This window comes from Erigeron canadensis, chromosome 2, assembly GCF_010389155.1.
Source record: "Erigeron canadensis isolate Cc75 chromosome 2, C_canadensis_v1, whole genome shotgun sequence".
In the NCBI taxonomy this organism is placed as follows: Eukaryota; Viridiplantae; Streptophyta; class Magnoliopsida; order Asterales; family Asteraceae; genus Erigeron; species Erigeron canadensis.
The window spans coordinates 45159438-45178505 of NC_057762.1; the positions used below are offsets into that span (position 1 = coordinate 45159438).

At 33.4% G+C, this 19068-nt stretch overlaps 4 protein-coding genes across 7 annotated transcripts; 1 reads left to right on the forward strand and 3 right to left on the reverse strand.

The window, feature by feature from the left end:
* Window positions 1-53: 53 nt before the first annotated feature.
* LOC122587144 (protein disulfide isomerase-like 1-6) lies at window positions 54-5040 on the reverse strand. The gene is made up of 12 exons (XM_043759234.1): window positions 4339-5040; window positions 3768-3897; window positions 3483-3648; window positions 2816-2931; window positions 2198-2278; window positions 2025-2114; window positions 1847-1918; window positions 1699-1767; window positions 1245-1325; window positions 932-1066; window positions 492-545; window positions 54-404 (listed from the first exon to the last, which is right to left on the reverse strand). The coding sequence occupies exons 1-12, from the start codon at window positions 4836-4838 to the stop codon at window positions 297-299; spliced, it is 1602 nt and encodes a 533-aa protein (XP_043615169.1). The 5' UTR covers window positions 4839-5040; the 3' UTR covers window positions 54-296.
* Window positions 5041-10682: 5642 nt separating this feature from the next.
* LOC122587083 lies at window positions 10683-12628 on the reverse strand. The gene is made up of 3 exons (XM_043759158.1): window positions 11749-12628; window positions 11450-11635; window positions 10683-11155 (listed from the first exon to the last, which is right to left on the reverse strand). Exons 1-3 carry the CDS (start codon window positions 12211-12213, stop codon window positions 10874-10876), a joined length of 933 nt encoding a protein of 310 aa, XP_043615093.1. The 5' UTR covers window positions 12214-12628; the 3' UTR covers window positions 10683-10873.
* Window positions 12629-14728: 2100 nt separating this feature from the next.
* On the forward strand, window positions 14729-15885 carry LOC122589741 (dynein light chain LC6, flagellar outer arm-like). Of its 2 annotated transcripts, XM_043762069.1 has the most exons (3): window positions 14729-14781; window positions 15141-15316; window positions 15589-15885. In XM_043762069.1, exons 2-3 carry the CDS (start codon window positions 15179-15181, stop codon window positions 15742-15744), a joined length of 294 nt encoding a protein of 97 aa, XP_043618004.1. In that variant the 5' UTR covers window positions 14729-14781; window positions 15141-15178; the 3' UTR covers window positions 15745-15885. The 2 variants fall into 2 exon arrangements, with proteins under 2 accessions (XP_043618004.1, XP_043618003.1); XM_043762068.1 differs by lacking the exon at window positions 14729-14781 and having other exon boundaries at window positions 15022-15316.
* A 530-nt stretch (window positions 15886-16415) lies between these two features.
* Window positions 16416-18098, reverse strand: LOC122588587 (glyoxylate/hydroxypyruvate/pyruvate reductase 2KGR-like). Of its 3 annotated transcripts, none has more exons than XM_043760727.1 (3): window positions 18040-18098; window positions 17496-17920; window positions 16416-17101 (listed from the first exon to the last, which is right to left on the reverse strand). In XM_043760727.1, the coding sequence occupies exons 2-3, from the start codon at window positions 17916-17918 to the stop codon at window positions 16580-16582; spliced, it is 945 nt and encodes a 314-aa protein (XP_043616662.1). In that variant the 5' UTR covers window positions 17919-17920; window positions 18040-18098; the 3' UTR covers window positions 16416-16579. The 3 variants fall into 3 exon arrangements, with proteins under 3 accessions (XP_043616662.1, XP_043616663.1, XP_043616660.1); XM_043760728.1 differs by having other exon boundaries at window positions 17496-17923; window positions 18040-18084; XM_043760725.1 differs by having other exon boundaries at window positions 17496-18070.
* Window positions 18099-19068: the final 970 nt, after the last annotated feature.

The following is a 19068-nucleotide window of genomic DNA, read 5'->3' on the forward strand; positions in this document are numbered from 1 at the left end:
GGGATACGTAATTTGAAATATTTAAATATGAGTTTAGAAAGAAGAAAAGAAAATAATAAAACGTTTTATGATTGTAAAAAATTGTATTATAATACTTACACACACATTAACACAAGAAAAGTTGGCCACCAAACCTTTTAGGTTCAAGCTCAAAACTAATCTGTAGTTGGTTATACATGTGAAGTGTCAATAGTTGATAATCGTGTAATATAAGATGGTAACCCCCTCCATGGTTTTGGGTTTCCAGAAATTATCTTTATAACCCTCAAGCAGTCTATAATATCATCCTGTTTAATCTAAAGCTCGTCTTTAGCCAAATGCTCCGCATCATGTGCATGTGCTTTTAAATGCTTGTTGATTTGTATTGCCAAGTCCTTCGAGCTAGATTTTGTTGACAGCTTTATCTACACGTAATAGCAACACACCAGCACAAAATTAGCCTTAAGACAAGCTATTAGAGCAGATATGTAGTCGTGAAACAAATTACTCACTGGGTTCGACTTGTTGCTCACTGGGTAGAACAGAAGTGCTGGATAGTCCTCCACCTGCAAAACAGTAGTACATACCCAATCAGGAACATCTTTGGTTAGAACGTCGGAGATAGCAAATTGATCAGGTAAGGTGGATTGGCCAAGATTTACGGATCAAGACATGCTTTGGTACCGGAAGAACCGTAGAAGAAGGCTGCGTCTGATTGACCGAACTTACTTTCGTCTAAAACAATAAGGTTCTTACTAAAAAAGAAAATTAGCTTTTCTTTATGATTAAAAAACTTATATAAATTCATTGATAATCCAACTTTTTGAAATAGAAACTTTCGGAAGACTTTCGACCCCTCTTACACATATAACCAGTTTCCACAACAGCTAGTCATACCAATTTGACCTGTTAAATATAAGACAGGGCCCAACTTGACCCATTTATAGCTTACCACCAATTTTGGGTGTTCATTTACAGAAGCATCTATCCTTGCAAAAACCAGATTTTCCAATCCTTTAAAGTGCTTTGCCAACTTCTCCACTTGTTTGCTTGTAGTTTCACAGTTCAAACACCATGGTGTGTGTACCTAGAATATGATCATCAAATTCTTTTTATCAAGATCCTTTTGATAGCGGAAAAAAGTAAAAACAAAATAAAAAACAAAGAAAAGAAGCAGAAATGAACACAAACATTATGCGCCTCTACTTGATGTTTTGTAGATACGATGAATAATACTTTTAAACTATGCAAAGATGCATACAGACCTCTAGAATGATGTTTTTGGAATCGCTTAGAACCAAGTCATCAAAAGTCTTTCCAACAATTGTCAGAATTTCTGCGCCTTTCTGCAGTATCAAGATCAAGAAAATGATCGCCAATTACATGAGTAAGATGATCATTATAGTTGCAAAACACTAAAGCTCAACTCAAGCATTAGGCTGTAAGTCATCGGTAGTTCGCGAGTAAGAATTTAGGTAATCATTTTAGCATTATATTATATAATAATACATTTAATTTATTAGACTGGAAGGAGAAATGTAAACGGGTCAACCCAATCACCCAAACCATCTTGACTAACCCTAAAATTATACCCATGGTCAACCAACTCCATTTTGATCCGTCACCCAGCCCGTCTGGTGGACATTTGACACCTATAATTACCATGCACACTTCAAATAGTTTAGTTTTAGGCTAAACAACAAGATATGAGAATCTTACATTATCTGGGATTGCTTGTGACTTGTAGAATTGGGGCAGAGATCCCTTTAAAAGCCCCGAGCAGAACTCCTATTTAAAAGAGAGAGAAAACAGTCAGATATTTATGTATAGATGAAGCATGAAAAGATCAAAGGAATCAACTTAGTACTTCTATTCTTGTGGGTGTTGGATCTGACTCTAACAAATACTTGGTGCCAGTTTTGTAATCAAAAGCAGTAACCTATGCCAAACATAATGAATGAGTAACATTATCAGTAAATCCTGAACTAATTCGGAGAGAAAAGATATTTGACTGGTTTCTAGAGATGTATATAGATGAAACCAACAAGAGTGTCTTCTGAATCTTCAAGCCCGAATAAAGTTAGGAAAGGCTTTGCAAGATTGTCGTCTTTAGTGTCCACAAATACAAACATTATCTGCATTGACAGAATGTATTTATCAACTGCAATGATAAAATGAGATTTAGAATTAGTCAAGTTGATAACTTTAAGTTGTCAACCTTTGATTTGAACTTCCTGCCAGCATCTTGAAATGGCTCTAGTAATTTCTTGAAATTATCGGCTTCTGCGAAGACATAGACCTGGAACACATACAATATATAGGTTAAAATGCCAAAAACGATACCCACATAGAATATGTTCGATCAAAAATCAAAATTTCATGTTTAAAGCACTAGAGTACAGGGGCTTGGGATGTGCTTTTCGTAAGTGATTACATATCGTTAATCAATTTCTAGTGCTAGTAGAGGCTAACTTTGCTTATGATTATCTGACTACGTAAGGGTCTAATAACCGATCTGATACTAACTTCAAGAAAAGTAATCATCAGTCGGAAGTAATGGGCTATATACCGTAGTTTTATCTATTACTTCCGTTAATAACCAGAACTTTCCAAGACATAACACCATTAAGTGACCTCCAAAACTTCAAAATACATGCATCCAAACACTATCTCATGCATCGCATTTAACTAATCAATGTGACTAATCAATATCATAATTTCAGTTTCAAACTGCACATCTAAATACCCTATATAAAGTACCAACCAGCCATTTTTTATTTTAAATTGTCGAACACACAACATGAGTTTATAATTAATGACTGAAAGTAACGGAAACCTGAAATTTATCACTGGCATAAACTTTGACAGAATTCACTTCAGTGAGAAAAGTGACCAATGGGAATTTGTTATCGCTCAAAAACCGAAGAATCTTATCCTTCTCGAAAGCATCTTCTGCAAAAACCGATGTGAATAACATAATTAACCAGACATATAGCCAAAAAATTATAGAAGCTGCGATTGTCTAAAACTCGAAATGGAGTATTTTTCCTTCAAGTTGTTTAGTTCACTTAGAGACAACATATATATATATGTTATATATATATACCACACATATCAAACAAAAATTATCCATCAATGATGACTCCGACTATATGTAAATCATTAGAGGTGACAGCTTCAATCCATTTACTTATTAATAGGTTATATTCTAACTTCCTACATCGCTTTATTCAGAGATTTAGATTGTTATTGTTATCATAAATAATACATTAATTATTAAATAAAAATATTAATAAAGGGACAGAAAGTGTTTAGCCTTTTAGCAGCTCAACCTGTCCTAAGTCACCCAACCGTCCTGTGTTAACCTGTATTAGAATATGAGTATATGACCCACTTTGAATTTACCAGTTGTGAATTCCATTGCCAGACCCGCCCCTCTGGTCACTTATACAATTCATGCATATCAAATTATTGAATCTTACACAAGTAAATTTTGAACTTACCATACGAAGTATATCTTTCGGGCTCACTTTTCACTATTCCAAGAAACAGTTTACTAGACTTAACATCTGGATATAAAGTATTGGCAATTTCTGGGTTGCTTGTCTCAACAAACTGAATCTCATTGTCGGTAGCTGCTGCCTCTACAAACTCTTCATAATTAGGTCCCTGGAAAATTTTAGGGATGTACGAGCGTTTAAGAGTAGACATGAGTTACTAGTTTTGTGTACCAAGGAGTTTATACCCTTTCCTCGCTAACTACAGAACATAAACTCAAAAGCACATACCTCAAATTTATCAAATAGGCCAACTGCAAACATAGAATGCTTCTGAAGGAAATTGTTTGCTTCATCAATAGAGTTGATTCTGATAATGGGTGTACCCGTCTTCTTTCTCACCCATAATACGATTTCTTCCCTGTCTCACAAGAAACCCCCAAACATAAACGTCACCAAACTCATTACACACAATATACTTTCTAGGATGCTTGTCAAATTGGACATTAGTATATTACTAGATTAAGGTGGTGTTAGGATGTGCATTTTAAAGATAATTATCGTATCTTCGAGAAGCAACATCAGAAAACCGGCTGCCTAAAGCTATGGATAGGTGTCGTTGTCCGCCTGTTCTTAACAATGATCAGCTTCCTTTACGGTACTTACCAGCTTCGAATTTGATTATTTTCACTACACATGATCATATTTTACTTGAATAACTACAACTACTTATGATCACTTTTGCTTATTATAAAATCAGATATGGTTCAGTACTTCAGTTATCCATTTCACATTAATATCATAAAATCACTCTAAAAAGTAAAAACATCCAAAAAAAATGCTAAAAAAAATTAAAACTTACCAAGAAAATCCACCAGTATAAGGTTGAGAAGTGCCATTAACAAAAAACAGCAAAGTAGGATAGCCTTTAATTCCAAGACTAGAAGCAACTTTAGGATATCTTTCAGCATCAATCTTAGCCATCAAAACTGAACCACCTTTCAATTCTTTCAAAAAGCTAGCGGCTTCAGCAAATCTAGGCATCAGTTCAGCACTTCTAACACACCAAGGTGCATATCCTAATACCAAAACATACTCATTTTCATCAATTATCTTTTTTGTATTATCATTATTAAGCTCCACTACTATTCTTTGAGCTTTTGTTAATACTTCTGCTTCAGATGATAATGATGATTTATGTAATTCCTCTTCTTCTTGGTCTAATGCTAAAAGATCTTCAATGTCATCAAAATCTTCTTCTTGTTCATTACTACTGTGTATTGAATGAATCAAGAAAGTGAGTGAAATTAGTAGAATTACAGTGAGATAGATGAATCTTGAAGTGGGTTTTGTAGTAAACATTGAAAGATTTGTGGGTTTTAAAGGATTTTGTAAAAAGATGCAATCTTGATCAAGAAAATCAAGGTTTTATAGTATGGGCTATTCAAGAATTTCAAGATCTCTTCGGTGAGAAACTGGAGTTGAAGATTAATAAAGTACTCTATTATATATTTTAAGTAAATTCAATGAGAAAAAGAAGTGGGGAAGCAATACTGCTTTTATGTGTCCCGTGCGACGTGCAGTGACTAACGGGATTCAGGGTTGGGTTTGTATCCTTTTTTCTTTTTTTTACTCGTATTACTTCTTTCTTTTGTATGCGGGTTGAATTTACATATGCCAATAGGATGATTTTTTTTCCCCTAAAACTCCGATTTAATGGGACGGTTTGGCAAGGGCTTTAGCTTTTAAAAATAAGTTCATTTGAAAATTATAGCCCTGTTTGATAATACATAAGAAATTGATGCAGGCTCAAGCCCAACCATTGAGGACAAGGCCATTTTGTTTTTAAAAAATCAAGACAAAAAGAGGCCACCACAAAAATGGGCATAACTTTTGCTAGAAGGTTCCGTTTTGGGCGTGTGACCAGTCAAAACGACCGCAGAAACGAGACGCATCAAGTTGCAAACAGCCAAAGGCGGTTTGGTCGACCGTCGAGCCCCGAAATGGCCTTTTTCTATGAGTTTTGGACCATTTTGTATGTTTTTTCGGTTTTTTTGGACTTTCTTTTGGTTATAACTTTCGGCCCACTTGTATTTTAGGGCCCATTCGAATTTTGCAGCTTTATTTATATGTATCTGGACATGGGGAAATGATCAGTTTATAATAAATCAAAAATTCATTTTTTCCCTATTCACAATGTGTGTTTAGTGTAAGAATCCAGATTATCGGTATTCAATCTGAATCAACGATAATTTGAAGAATTGTTTTCCGGGTATTCTTTGAATCAACGGAAACAATTAGTTATCTTAAATTTCCGTCTGCGTCAGAAATCAAAAGCCCTAGCCCCGAAAAACTCTTAAAAGCCAAAGGTCTTTAAAATAAAAGCTCGTAGGAAGAGAGTTGAAAAAAAGCCCCAGCCCCTAGCCCCAACGTCAAGCTCCATCCCCAAGCCCTTAACTACAACCTCAGCTTTAACCTTTTGTGTCAAACATACCCAATATCCTACAGACTCTTATGTTGTTTATATACTCTTTTTCCGTCTCATTTTGAATTTTTTGATCTTTTGTGTTTCATTTTGACTATAAATAATTTTGTTTGTGTTATATAATACTTGATATGAAGTATACGAATGGATAGGGTTTTAAATGTATTTTACATTGATATAATTTTCATCAAACCCGTAATGGGGTGGGGAAGGTTGTTTGGTGTCGGAGATATATAACGAGTGCACCGGAAAAGAACGGGAACTGGGAGTCTTGGTCAGAGCAAGCTGACCTATTCTATCAAAATGATTCTTTTCCTGTATTTGTTCGATGAGACATAAACAAAATTATTTACGATCAAAGTTATAAAAGAAAAACTTGACAAGTCAAACTAGGAAATTTAAATCGGGAGGGATGAGGTATTTTTTAATAATTTTATTTATTTAATATTTAATCATTATTTAAAACTCTATCATAATTTATTTCCTATTAAATAGAAGAAAGAAACTCTCGCTGCCACCTTTTGCGGGTTTGAGCCCCAATACATTGCCGGTGTATGGGGGACGTTATGTCGTAGGTAGATGTTACCCCTACTAAGGTAGAGAGGCTCCAGGTTTCACCTAAATAGTAAAAAAAGACCTCTGGCCTTTTGCATAGTATGAGAATTGAACCTTTGAACTCTATAAGAGAACATTGTGTTTTCCTATCAAATCAAATCTTTTAAAAATTTAAAGATTTGAATTAAAACTCTCTCAACAAGTTACTATATATACGACATATACTTTTATTAAACTTTCTTATCCCTATCATTTCTCACATCCCTATAATCTAAAAACTCACAATTATATCTTCTCACTACTACTGAAGTCATAATAGGATATATATATATATATATATTTATGAGAAAATAACATCAATACCCATTTTTCTAAAAAAATATATCAATTTACCCAACTTTTTTTGAATCTTCACAAAATACTTAACAAAATCGCAATAAAATACAAAAATCGCATAGAGATTCTCTAAATCGCATAAAAATTATCAAAATCGCAATGAGATAATGTAAAATCGCAATGAGATTGTGTAAAATCGCAATGAGATTCTTAAGTTCTTTATAAGATTTATAAGTTCTTTATGAGATTTACAAGTTCTTTATATGATTCTTAAGTTCTTTATAAGAGAGAAAATAGCGTGAGTACCCAATTTATATATAAAAATGAATCAATTTAACCAATTTTTTTCAGACTTTCACAAAATACCCAACAAAATCGCAATAAAAAATGAAAATCGCAATGAGATTTTGAAAATCTTTATGAAATTTATAAAATCGCTATGAGATTTTACAAAATCGCATAGAGATTTTATAAAATCCCATAAAGATTTAAAAAATCTAATAGAGATGTTGTAAAATCGCTATGAGATTTTGACTTTTTTTAATTTTGATTTTTTTTTTGAAATTTTGACTTCCACATTACGTTTTTTGACTTTTTTTTAGACTTTGACTTTTTTTGAGACTCAAAAAACACAATGCAAAAATCAAAATCTAAATAAAAGTCAAAATTTAAAAAAAAGTCAAAATAAAAAACAAGTCAAAATCTCATAGAGATTTTCAAAATCTTTATACGATTTTACAAAATCTTTATGCGATTTTTCAAAATCTCTATGCGATTTTAAAATTCTCTATGCGATTTTCAAAATCTCATTGCGATTTTCACATTTTATTGCGATTTTGTTGGGTAATTTGTGAAAATCCAAAAAAAGTTGGCTAATTTGGTATATTTTTTTAAAAAATTGGGTACTCATGTTATTAACTCTTTATAAGATTATAAGTTTTTTATGAGATTTATAAGTTCTTTATACAATTTATATGTTCTTTACGCGATTTATATGTTCTTTATGCGATTTATATCTTGTTGTACATTGTGATGACAATAAAGAACCTATGAATCGCATAAAAAATATGTAAACCGTGTAAATAACCTATAAATCACATAAAAAACTTATAATCTCACAAAGAACTTATAAATCTCATAAAGAACTATTAATCTCATAAAGAACTTAAAATCGCATAAAAAACTTATAAATCTCATAAAGAACTTAAGAATCTCATTGCGATTTTAGACAATCTCATTGCGATTTTGAGAATCTTTATGCGATTTTGAGAATCTCTATGCGATTTTTGTATTTTATTGCGATTTTGATGGGTATTTTGTGAAAATTCAAAAAAAATTGGGTAAATTGATATATTTGTCAAAAATTTTGGGTATTGGTCTTATTATATATATATATATATATATTTATATATATTTGTCTAAAAAAACACTCATTGCTACTGATAAGTCATAATAGGATATAGAGTTAATTACAGAAATCGTCCCTGTCGTAGTACCCAGCTTGCAGGTTTCATCCCTAACTTTTAAAAATTACAGTTTTAGTCCAAAAAACTTTGTTCCGTCAACAGCTTTAGTCCTGGCCATAAACGTCCGTTTAAAACCAGGTCACGTGATTCGCACGTGATAGGTAATCTCGTAAATTGGCTTAATAATACCCAGAGTAATTACAGAAATCTTCCCTGTTGTGGGGGGTCACTTGCAACTTTCATCCATAACTTTCAAAAAAAATACAGTTTTGGTCCAAAATCCAAAATAAAACTAAACACAAAATCATCTGGATTTCTAATGCATAACATATACCACAGATACAATCCCAGATCCAAAATCAAACACAAATTTAATCCAAAATTTAATGAAACTCCAAATCCCATCACTTTCATATCAATACATGATATGTATACAAACATAATATATAATTATATATATTAAATCTATTCTTTATATGTAATTAACTCACAAACAAAAAAATCTTAGAAAAGTCTCACCATCTTTAATATTCTTAGCTTTTCCTCTGTTTTTATAAGTTGTCAAAACAAAAATAAACTTAAAGTAATATATATATATATATATATCAATTACTTAAAACCTATAAACACTTAAATTCAAGAGAGTCTTAATCCCTAGTTTTCAAAAAAAGAGTAGGGTGTGAGTTAAGATTGTGATTTTATATTCCATAGAAATAGAAGAAGTTGGATAATTAGGATTTTTAATACATCCAACAAAAAACTCGATTTTTTCGATTTTAAATATGATTCTGATGCGATCCTATTTCTGATATGTATGATAAGTGAATCGATCTATTATACATCCAGCACAGTCAAAGACCTTGCAACTAAGGGCTGAAACCGATGCCTTCAAGCTCACCTAACTTGGTTCTAGTGTTGTGACTGGCACTCTACCAAATCCATCTATTCTTGGATTGGTTGCTTCTGAGAGAGCTGCTCTTCCGACTGCTTGTATTCATCCCTTCCCCATGAGAGCAATCAGCCCCTTGCTTTCATTTGAATATTGGCCCTTGTGCATCACGGCTAGAGTGGAGGTGCAACAATAGTAGAAGATGGAGATGCAACAATAGCTTCAGCCTGATCCGCAGTAGGTATTGGTAAGTGTTCCCTTGCAGCTCTATCTCTAGATCTGTCTCAATCGGTCTGTCGCAAACAACGATCCAAGAAAGAGGAGTTCAAGGCTGGCGAAGTGAATCGATTGATTAGAAAGAGGTCTCATCAAAAAGATCGCCCTAAAAATTAGTTTAGTCTGAATTACTCGTATTTCATTTCAACTTTTTATTTAGTTGGATTGTTTTTAGTTTTTATTTAATGTATTTAGTTTTTATTGTTTTCTTTTACTTTGAAGGGTTTTTTTTTTCTTTCTATTCAACTGTTTTTTAATTATTATTTTGAAATTTATTTTTGATACATATATTTTGAGAACACCATGTTCATCAAACGTACATGAAGACTAATGATGGTTATTTTAGTGATAATATTTAAAAAGTTTTTAGAAAATATTAATGCTAATCTATATATTATTAAAAAATGTAAAAATTGGTAGGTTGAAGATGTGGAAATGTATCTATCGCTAATAATATTGGTTTAATAATTATGTAAAGTAACTAAAAAATAACCTAACTTTTAGAAATTCAACACAACACACGGGTTCTTTACAAAAATGCAACATACTGGTTATTTAAAAAGGCTTTTGAGGGGCATTCCCTATCCTCTAATGATGAACCCAAAACCCAAGCTCAATAAGCCGAGCTTGAGTCTATTATGCCTTAAACATGTTACATGTCACATGTTTGTTACGACATACTGCTTAACTCGATATTGATGCATTGCAAGCTTAGGCTATCCAGAGTGTGGGCGTATCTCCACCAAAACTCGCCCAAAACTTGCCTGGAACACCACCACCCCATAGCCAATTGCTCCCCTTGTCCCCTCCAGGTGGAAAATATATTTCGCCCAAAAATTTCTTATGGGCGTGCCTTGTTTTCCGTGTGGCCAATCAAAAGAATAGTTTTGCCCCCATTTCGCCCACTACACCACCCCCCTCTTTTTTTAACATGTTCTTGATGATGACATGACGCCACATGGCGAATACCCCCATCATCTGAATATGCCCCATTCCGGATAGCCTTAGTTCAAATATACAAGACTTATTGGTAACAACGTAACATTTTACAATTAACTCCAGAAACAAGTAGTACACAGTATCATCATCATTCACCACAATGATATGCACAGAGGTTTGGTATAGTCATTATAAAGCATGTCTATAAATGGTGTTTCTTGGTCAAATTAACTTATAGCGTACAAGTGTATATATAGACATAGATGACAGATCCACTCGTATGACAATTTTTATTACCCCAACAACCAACATTTATACATGTTTCAACATACCAAAAAGGGTATGTCTTGGCTACAAGAAATCGATTTCGAAACACATTTAACTATTTAAGGGAACAAAACTTAATATGAGTAATATTTTTACAAATACTCCTTCCAAAGTTAATGTTCATTCATTTGTAGATGCAAGCACTCTTTCTGAATCTGATTGGTTTGATTGTATTCGATGTCAAGTTCATATTGCAAGAAATTTGCTTCCGATGCTTCGTGGTCACCAATTTTCCAACGACTTCCCCTTTTGATTTGATCTCAAACTCTAACCTCAATGGGATTTCAAACACTTCAGCATTAGAGACCACTAAACTTGAACCCGCGCCATATAAGGGTACTTTGGTTGCTTCTAGGCTCACAATTGCTGTTCTTCTACTCTTTCGTTGCTGATAATACTTCTTCAACTGTGATAACAATTAGCGGGTGAGACAACTTTGAATATCCGGGTTGTGCTTAATCTTAAACCTTTCAAAAAATACTACTCCAGTAGCCAAAAAGTAAACGAAATTATATATTTCATTATAACTCATTTTCAAGACTGAATTGAATAAGCCCAACCCAAACCCATTTGACCATTATATATATACAACCTGGCATCCCAGCCCATCTTGCCAATGATACAAACTAATATTAGTAGCCCATGGTTTGGTTGTGTGTATTCTCTGTTATGCAGCAAGAGATTGAGTGTTGGTCCTAACCTGTCCGGTAGCAATCACAATCTCTGAATAGATTAAGTTCACCGGGGTGGAGCTAACATGGATGCCAAAGAACGTGGCTGGGTTATGAACACCGATCCTCAATGACCCATTGATCGTCAACATCTTGGTTATGACTCCAGATGAGTCTGAACCCTCCCCAATGTAAAGGCTATTCAAGGCCAAACTCTGCAACAAATGCATACCTTTAATGACCCGGGCCTAAAAAGTTTTCAACATATATGCATTTTAACACCTAGCTATGGTCTCTATATAAAAAGCTAAATCAATGAATGACAAACCTTAACAGTGATCTCAGCTTTATAAGGTCTTGCAGCACCCCAAATAATCAAACATAAAACAGTGAACAGTATGATAAAACTCAAAAGAGCCATTAAAGCTTGTAATCTTCTAGTAAGCCTCTTTTCATCATCATATTCATCATACTTTCCTTCTTCCACAATCACATTACACTCTGGCCAGCCTTTATCATTCCTTTTCCTATGAACTTTCCTCCCTGAATGAGACCGAAAAATCCCAGAAAACCGACTGGATGATGAGTTCCTTGAGTGCCTCCCCATAGAAGGGTGTGATGGTGATTCCATTGGACTCCTGAAATTTGGTGTGGCTTGTATTGAGGATGATTTGTCACCATCTTGTGAGTCCCTTGAAGGGCTTTGCACATAGTATACCGGTCTTTTCGGTGATCTTGATGGTGATGATGGAGCTAAACTAGTGATATCTGACTCTGATTTTGTATGCAACATGTTTTGTTTCTTGAGAAAATAACACTTTAATTCACAGGGTTTTTAAAGAAAAAGTTTCACTAGTTAATTAAGATAAAGTTTCTAGCTTTACTCCATGAAGTATAATCAAATTTTGTAGAGCATATGGGAATTAAGAATCTTGAAAAGCCCACAACTTATAACAAGTAATTCAAAAGTGTGTACGTACTAATTACTAATAACACTTAAAACATCAAGAAACTAGACTCTTTTGCTTTTGTATCACAAAATTGAGATGCAAATGAGCGAAAAACGGATGATGCTTTCTTATTCAGGTTACGGTCACTTTACAAACTAAAAAAAAAAGTGGCTAAAGATTATATGAAAACAAAGGACAAAAGTTTTGTAATGTATCTTAGCAGACACGCAGAACACACATACACAGGGTGTGAGTATGTGTGTTTTATCTTGTGTGTTTTGAAGTGGTGAAATGGAGTGGTGTGAGTGTGGGTGCAATATTATGCATGGGTAGGTCCAACAAATGAGCTGTGAGTTGGGATTAAAGGGGGCAGAACAAACCACCACCAAACAAATAATTACCGAACCTCAATCCGGACCTCATTCCATGCCTACAAGGCTTCTTGGGTCCAAAATACAATCTATAGTGTCGGCGGCCAACTAGTATTTTACTATTTTTGATAGAAAATGGATCTAAATGCAACTTATCAACCTTTAATTATTGTGAAATTAATTGTTTAAAAGGAACCTTTCATGAAAAAAAATGTTTTAAAACGAATATAGTCAACGTGGCGCATGCATTTCCTTTCAAAATATAGATTATTGTAATTGTGACAAGATCCTTAAATAAAAAAGTTAGAATATTACATACTCCTTGATTTCTAGTATTAAAATATCAACTCTATAAATTAAAAAAAAAAAAAAACATATGTAACATATATTTTACCAAGTAACAATAAAATAAAATAAGAACAGTCTTAAAATAAAAACCGATGAGAACACTTAAAAACTACATTTTGATGCATTAAAAGTCCATAAAGCTAACATAGTGCATAACTAATTATCATTATTTAAGTGTTTAACAACACATTGGTCTCTCAAAATCGAGAAAATAATGTTTTTTGTTTTGTGCATCCATCTTGGATGCATATTCATCAAAATGATGCATCCAACAAAAAACGTGATTTTTTTTATTTTGACGGATCAACGTGTTGTAAAACACTTCAATAATGATAATTAGTTATGCACTATGTTAGTTTATGAACTTTTAATGCATCAAAATAATGTTTTTAAGTGTTCTCACCGTTCTTATTTTAAACATGTTCTCACCGGAGTGTTACTCTATTCTACCAAATAATATAATCGTTATAATTTGTGTACATTTGCTATTTAACAACGTGCACTTTTCACGCCGAACGCCGTTAACATTCAACTGCATGTACTTACTACAAGTTTAGAAAATGACCCACGAGTTTATATTAGAGCCAAGTTTTGGATATTTTTGTAACAATAAACCTTCACCGTTCATTAATCTTTACTACCATATAAAAATTCTTCAGCCTCTCATTTTTAGAAAAGTTAGGATAAAGTTGGTTTGAAAATGATATAGTTGTTCTTAATAAATTTTTTTTACAAAGAGTTACTAAAAATAGCAATTTACTCTTAATAAACTAATTTATACCCCAAATTACTATCTAACTAAGTTACACATTAAAAATTTTCCTTTTAAAATATCTCAAATACGGCATATACATTAATTACATTTATATCAACCTACACCATTCAACGTCGACGTCACCACCACCAATAGTTGTCACCATCACCACTAGTTGTTGTTGCCATCAGATCGCTGTCACCACCATCCCCACTGCATTGCACGAGTTTCGTGATAGTTTAAAGTATAAAAACATAGATAAACTTAACAAAAACAAGGTTAAAGAAAGCAACAAATCACAAACATCGTATCTACTTAGGGGCAAGGGTGTAGTGCCGATTGTAGCATGTTTTGACAAAAACACATCCATTAAAATAATGACACATGGCTTTGCCAAAAAACTTACCGATCAGCTATATCTTTATCTATTTAAGCATTACCCACCACTCTACCACTCATTTATATATATATATATATATATATTGGAGGGTTTTGGGAGAAGTGTTTTTGACTTTCTTTCTCACTTTTATATATATATATATATATATATATAAAAGTGAGAAAGAAAGTCAAAAGCACTTCTCCCAAAACCCTCCAATGTTCATATGCAACGGCCAAACTTGGCCGATTGAAGTTGCTGATGCTCCTTGTTGATTTTTGCCAAAGGAAAGGGTGTAGGAAATCGATTTGCCGATACTTGCCGATGCTATTTGCCGATGTTTTTTTCGGACTACACCATTGCTCCTTATACACTCAGGATTAAGGTTACCAACCATTAATTACTCCAATCATTATCCCAATAGTTCTTAATCATCCAATCATTGTTACCTGCCATGTGTTAAATAAGGACATGTTTATGATCGTTTCACCTCATATGGTGTGTATAAAAAATGTATTTTTTAAACAGCGAAATCCTACTCAAACAGGGTGCGTCTGAGGTACACTCCCTTTTCTCTATAGATACATGATCGATAAGTCTATGTTATAAAGATGCATATATAATAGTTAAGAGTACTAGAGATGTGCATCAACTTATGTCACATTTATCATATTTTTTAGAAAAGGCTAAAGATAGCGTCACTGTTTATTTTATTTTTACGAAAAAAAGTTAAGGAAAAATGTCTAAATTTATATTGGATGAGTATGAAAATAGTCATTTCATCTCACTGCCACCTCTCTTTTTACAACTATATCTATATCCATATATATCTACTATTCTATATACTCGTATTATCTTTTTAACTGATCCACCTAAATACACCTGACTGCAAAAACTTTGGATTTTACATATCTCAAGATCTGCTAAAGAGTCGTGGATAAAAGTGTGAAAAAAAAATGTTGGAAGGTAAAGCTCTAGTAGATGATACAGATATGCCAATCAAGATGCAGGTCCAAGCCATGGCTTATGCTTCTCAAGCTTTGGATCTTTATGATGTTATCGACTGCAAATCCATTGCTGCCCATATCAAAAAGGTAATTAGAACTCTTTTCTTTCTTTTTTTAATTTTACCTTTTACCTTCAAGATTCCTTCTTCTTTTTTTTTTCCCCTCAAATATATGTATGTATATGCATCTTGGTATTGTGAACTGTAAATCTTTAATAAAGATGCAATATTTTCTAGGACTATACGGTTGTAATTAAATAAGGTTATTTTTATGTACAACAATGTAGTACTCTATATTATGAGCTCTACCTTGTGTAGCAAAATCATAGAGTAATACTAGTATTAATGATATGGTGACAGGAGTTGGACAAGAAATATGGGAATGGATGGCAATGTGTGGTGGGATCAAATTTTGGATGTTTCTTCACCCACACCAAAGGGACTTTTATCTACTTTACTTTGGAGACACTCAATTTCCTCATCTTCAAAGGGGCTTCTTCTCTTATTTCGTCTTAAATCATAAGTAGTAATCCTAACCCATAGGTAAAAGTATGTGTTCATATCTTAGATTTTGTAGCTTATCTGGTTAGCTTATGTTCCTTAGAAATTGGTGGTTTGTTAGCTTGTAAAATGTTGTTAGTTATCTTTTTGTTGGTTTTTCGTAGTTCAGATTACTACTATTTGATGCATTTTGTTTCCCTTGTTTCTGATTTAAGAAAATAACAACTAATTAAAGGCTTATAGCCAAAGAATGGTATGTGGGTTAGCTAGTTAGCCCTGCCCAACAAGTATTGAGGTTGTGCATTCAGCCCAGGACAAATGTGTAAAATAATTTGCATTGTATAGCCGAAGAATGATATTTGCCTTTCTTATGATTAAAAAGAAAAGGTAATTAAAGAACATAATATGATCATTACTTTAGTAGTGACAATAGTATAGGTGATGGTGCATCAAGTTTTTGGGCAATCCATAATTTTGGTAAAGTGAGGTCCCTAGTGGTGTTCGCACATATTTGAATTTCTCTAAAAACTGAAAGATGTATATGTATATGTTTAAAGAAAAGTATTCTGACATTTGATTTATATAAATCTGAAACAAAAATCTGTTCAAATTAATGAGATTATCTACCTAATCAACCAAAGAAAAGCATCAAGTTCCTTTTATTCTACTGGTATTAAGATTTATAATAAGACAAGCATTCCCAAATTCACATGTAAAGCAAGCATAATAAGCGATTTACCATATGTATCTAATCAAATATCACACGATGAATGTGACATGGTCTAAAGTGTCCACTATGACCGTAAAAAAATCAAACTTTATGCAAATTTGCCTTAACAGACATGACCCTTCAAAGTTCAACAGGCGTTAGCAATGGTTCGTTAGAAAAGTGAGCCACAAGATTTGCCACAACAAGGTCAGCTATAGCCTTGCGGGTTTCAACCGTGCAACTTCCCACGTGCGGCGACAAAACTACATCATCATGATGAAATAATTGCTCAGGCACTTCGGGTTCATGCTCAAACACATCGAGTCCAGCCCCACCTAGCCTACCTTCAACAAGAGCGGACACAAGCTCTGGTTCATCCACATGACCTCCTCGTCCAATGTTAATGAGAAACCCGTTTGGCCCCAACGCATTAATCACTTCACGGTTGATTATATGTCGTGTTTCTTTGGTTAAAGAACAAGCAACCACTAGGATGTCACAATCGGAAGCCAATTCAATCACATTTGAATAATACTTGTAACATATATCCAGTTTCTTTGATCTTGAGTAATAACTAATTGGACAACCAAATGCCTCCAATCTCTTTGCAATTGCTGAGCCAATTCTTCCTAAGCCAATGATCCCTACTAATTTTCCACTAACCTGCAAAATTGTTTTTGTAAAGTTCTAGGCAAGGAAGTTGCAGTATTTCCTTAGCCCAAAAAGATAGTCTACTTGTCCTGTTTTTCCAAATTTACCTTGTTGAAAAGACGTTAAAACTATACACCAAGACGTTAGCCAACGTAGGGTTAACCTACTTAGTAAAAGCTTTTATCTTTTAGGGAGAAGTTCAGGATTCAGCCCCAGGCATGGGTGATTTTAGGATTATTTGGGCTAGTATATGAGTAGAGTAGATTTATCGTTCAAAAATATCTGTCAAGACTTTTTAATTATATTGATTACAGAGCTTAAACAATGCGACAAAAGACTCGACCAAATTTAGCAACGCAAATACTCAAATGTAACATATAGAAGAGTATATGCAGATATAACGTACCTTTGTTGTCAATTCGAAGTCTCGTTGCTTCCACAATCCAGTCCTAACAAACTGATGAGAAGCACAAATCTTTCTAAGAGTAGCTAAAATTAGTAATATGGCCAAATCAGCAACTTCATCAGTCAAGGCATCAGGGGTGGATGCAACCTTGATACCCTTTTCTTTACATTTCACTAAATCGATTTGATCTAAACCAGAACTATGACTCGAGATGATCTCTAGACATGGAAGTGCTTCAATCAAAGTGGAGTCAGCTCCATAGGATCCGTTTCCAACAACTGCTTTGATTGAATTCGAATGTTGTTTGAAAAACTCGGGTTTTGATGGGATTTCCCATGACTTGTAGAGCATGAATCGTTTCGCAATCTCGTCTTGTAGGTATTTCGACATCGGGCAGGTCATCCATACTCCTATGTTATCCATCACTGCTGTTTTTTATAAAGTATTTACTTAAGTTTGCATGTAAAGCAAAGTAAATTGCTCATAAGTCATTTGCATATTGCACAATACTACTACATATATACTACTGCATAAACATAATTACCCGAAAACAGATCTTGTCAGACGCTGATGGATCCGAACCAATAATATATATTTAAGAGGATAAACAATATAATAAAATTAAAATTGGGGGCGTCCAAAAAATATCCGAGCCAACCAATGGAATTTTCCTCATTTGAAAAGCGAATGTTGTGTGGTTAATGGTTATGTGTGGGCGTCCAGAAAGCCCACACAAGGATTGGGCCTTTATGCTTTGCCCCAATAAGAATCAATAGTATTAGACCCATCTAACTCGAGGCCCACAAAGCCACAACGTTTTGATGTCAACGTCGATACTCTTTGACATGACCTTAAATTATTGATATAAATCAAAGTTTTCATTATATAACCTGGAAATGATGGTTTCTTTCAACTATAAAATATATATATATATATATATGATCTAGCTTTTAAAATAAGAGGAGAAAATGAAAATATGCATAATGCTTCAAACGAATCAAAAGATGTTAAATGACTTTAGATTATTTAAATGAGAAGCCGCCCATGAACGAACTACAGGGAGCGGAAGTAGACAAAGATGTTGACGTTTATCATTTTAAGCACGGGAACGTTTTTTGTCGGTGACCATACAAATTAGTAAATGACAATTAATAAAGGTTCTCAAATATGGAGTATCAAATTACTACAAGGACCATAAAATGAAATTAAAATTGAAAGTAAGAGGATGTGGGCTACATATATAAGGGTGCTCATTTGTTTACGGGAAAAATTAAAATGCTGCTAGATATATGATAGAATCAATTTTTTCCACTCACAAGTTACCTCTGGAAATCACATATTTAAATATAAAATGACCCTCTAAAAATCACATGTAAACCCCTTTGTTTATTTTCACCTTTTTCATCATTTCGTATATTCATAGGTGAAATTGGTTTAATAAATCAAACTTACGAAACATGTCTTATTAAATAAACTTCATACAAAGATTGGACACTTTTTTATTTGTTTGTTTACATCTCATCTATACTATCTAATAAAATAAACCATCTTTTTTTTCCTTTAAACTTTCTGT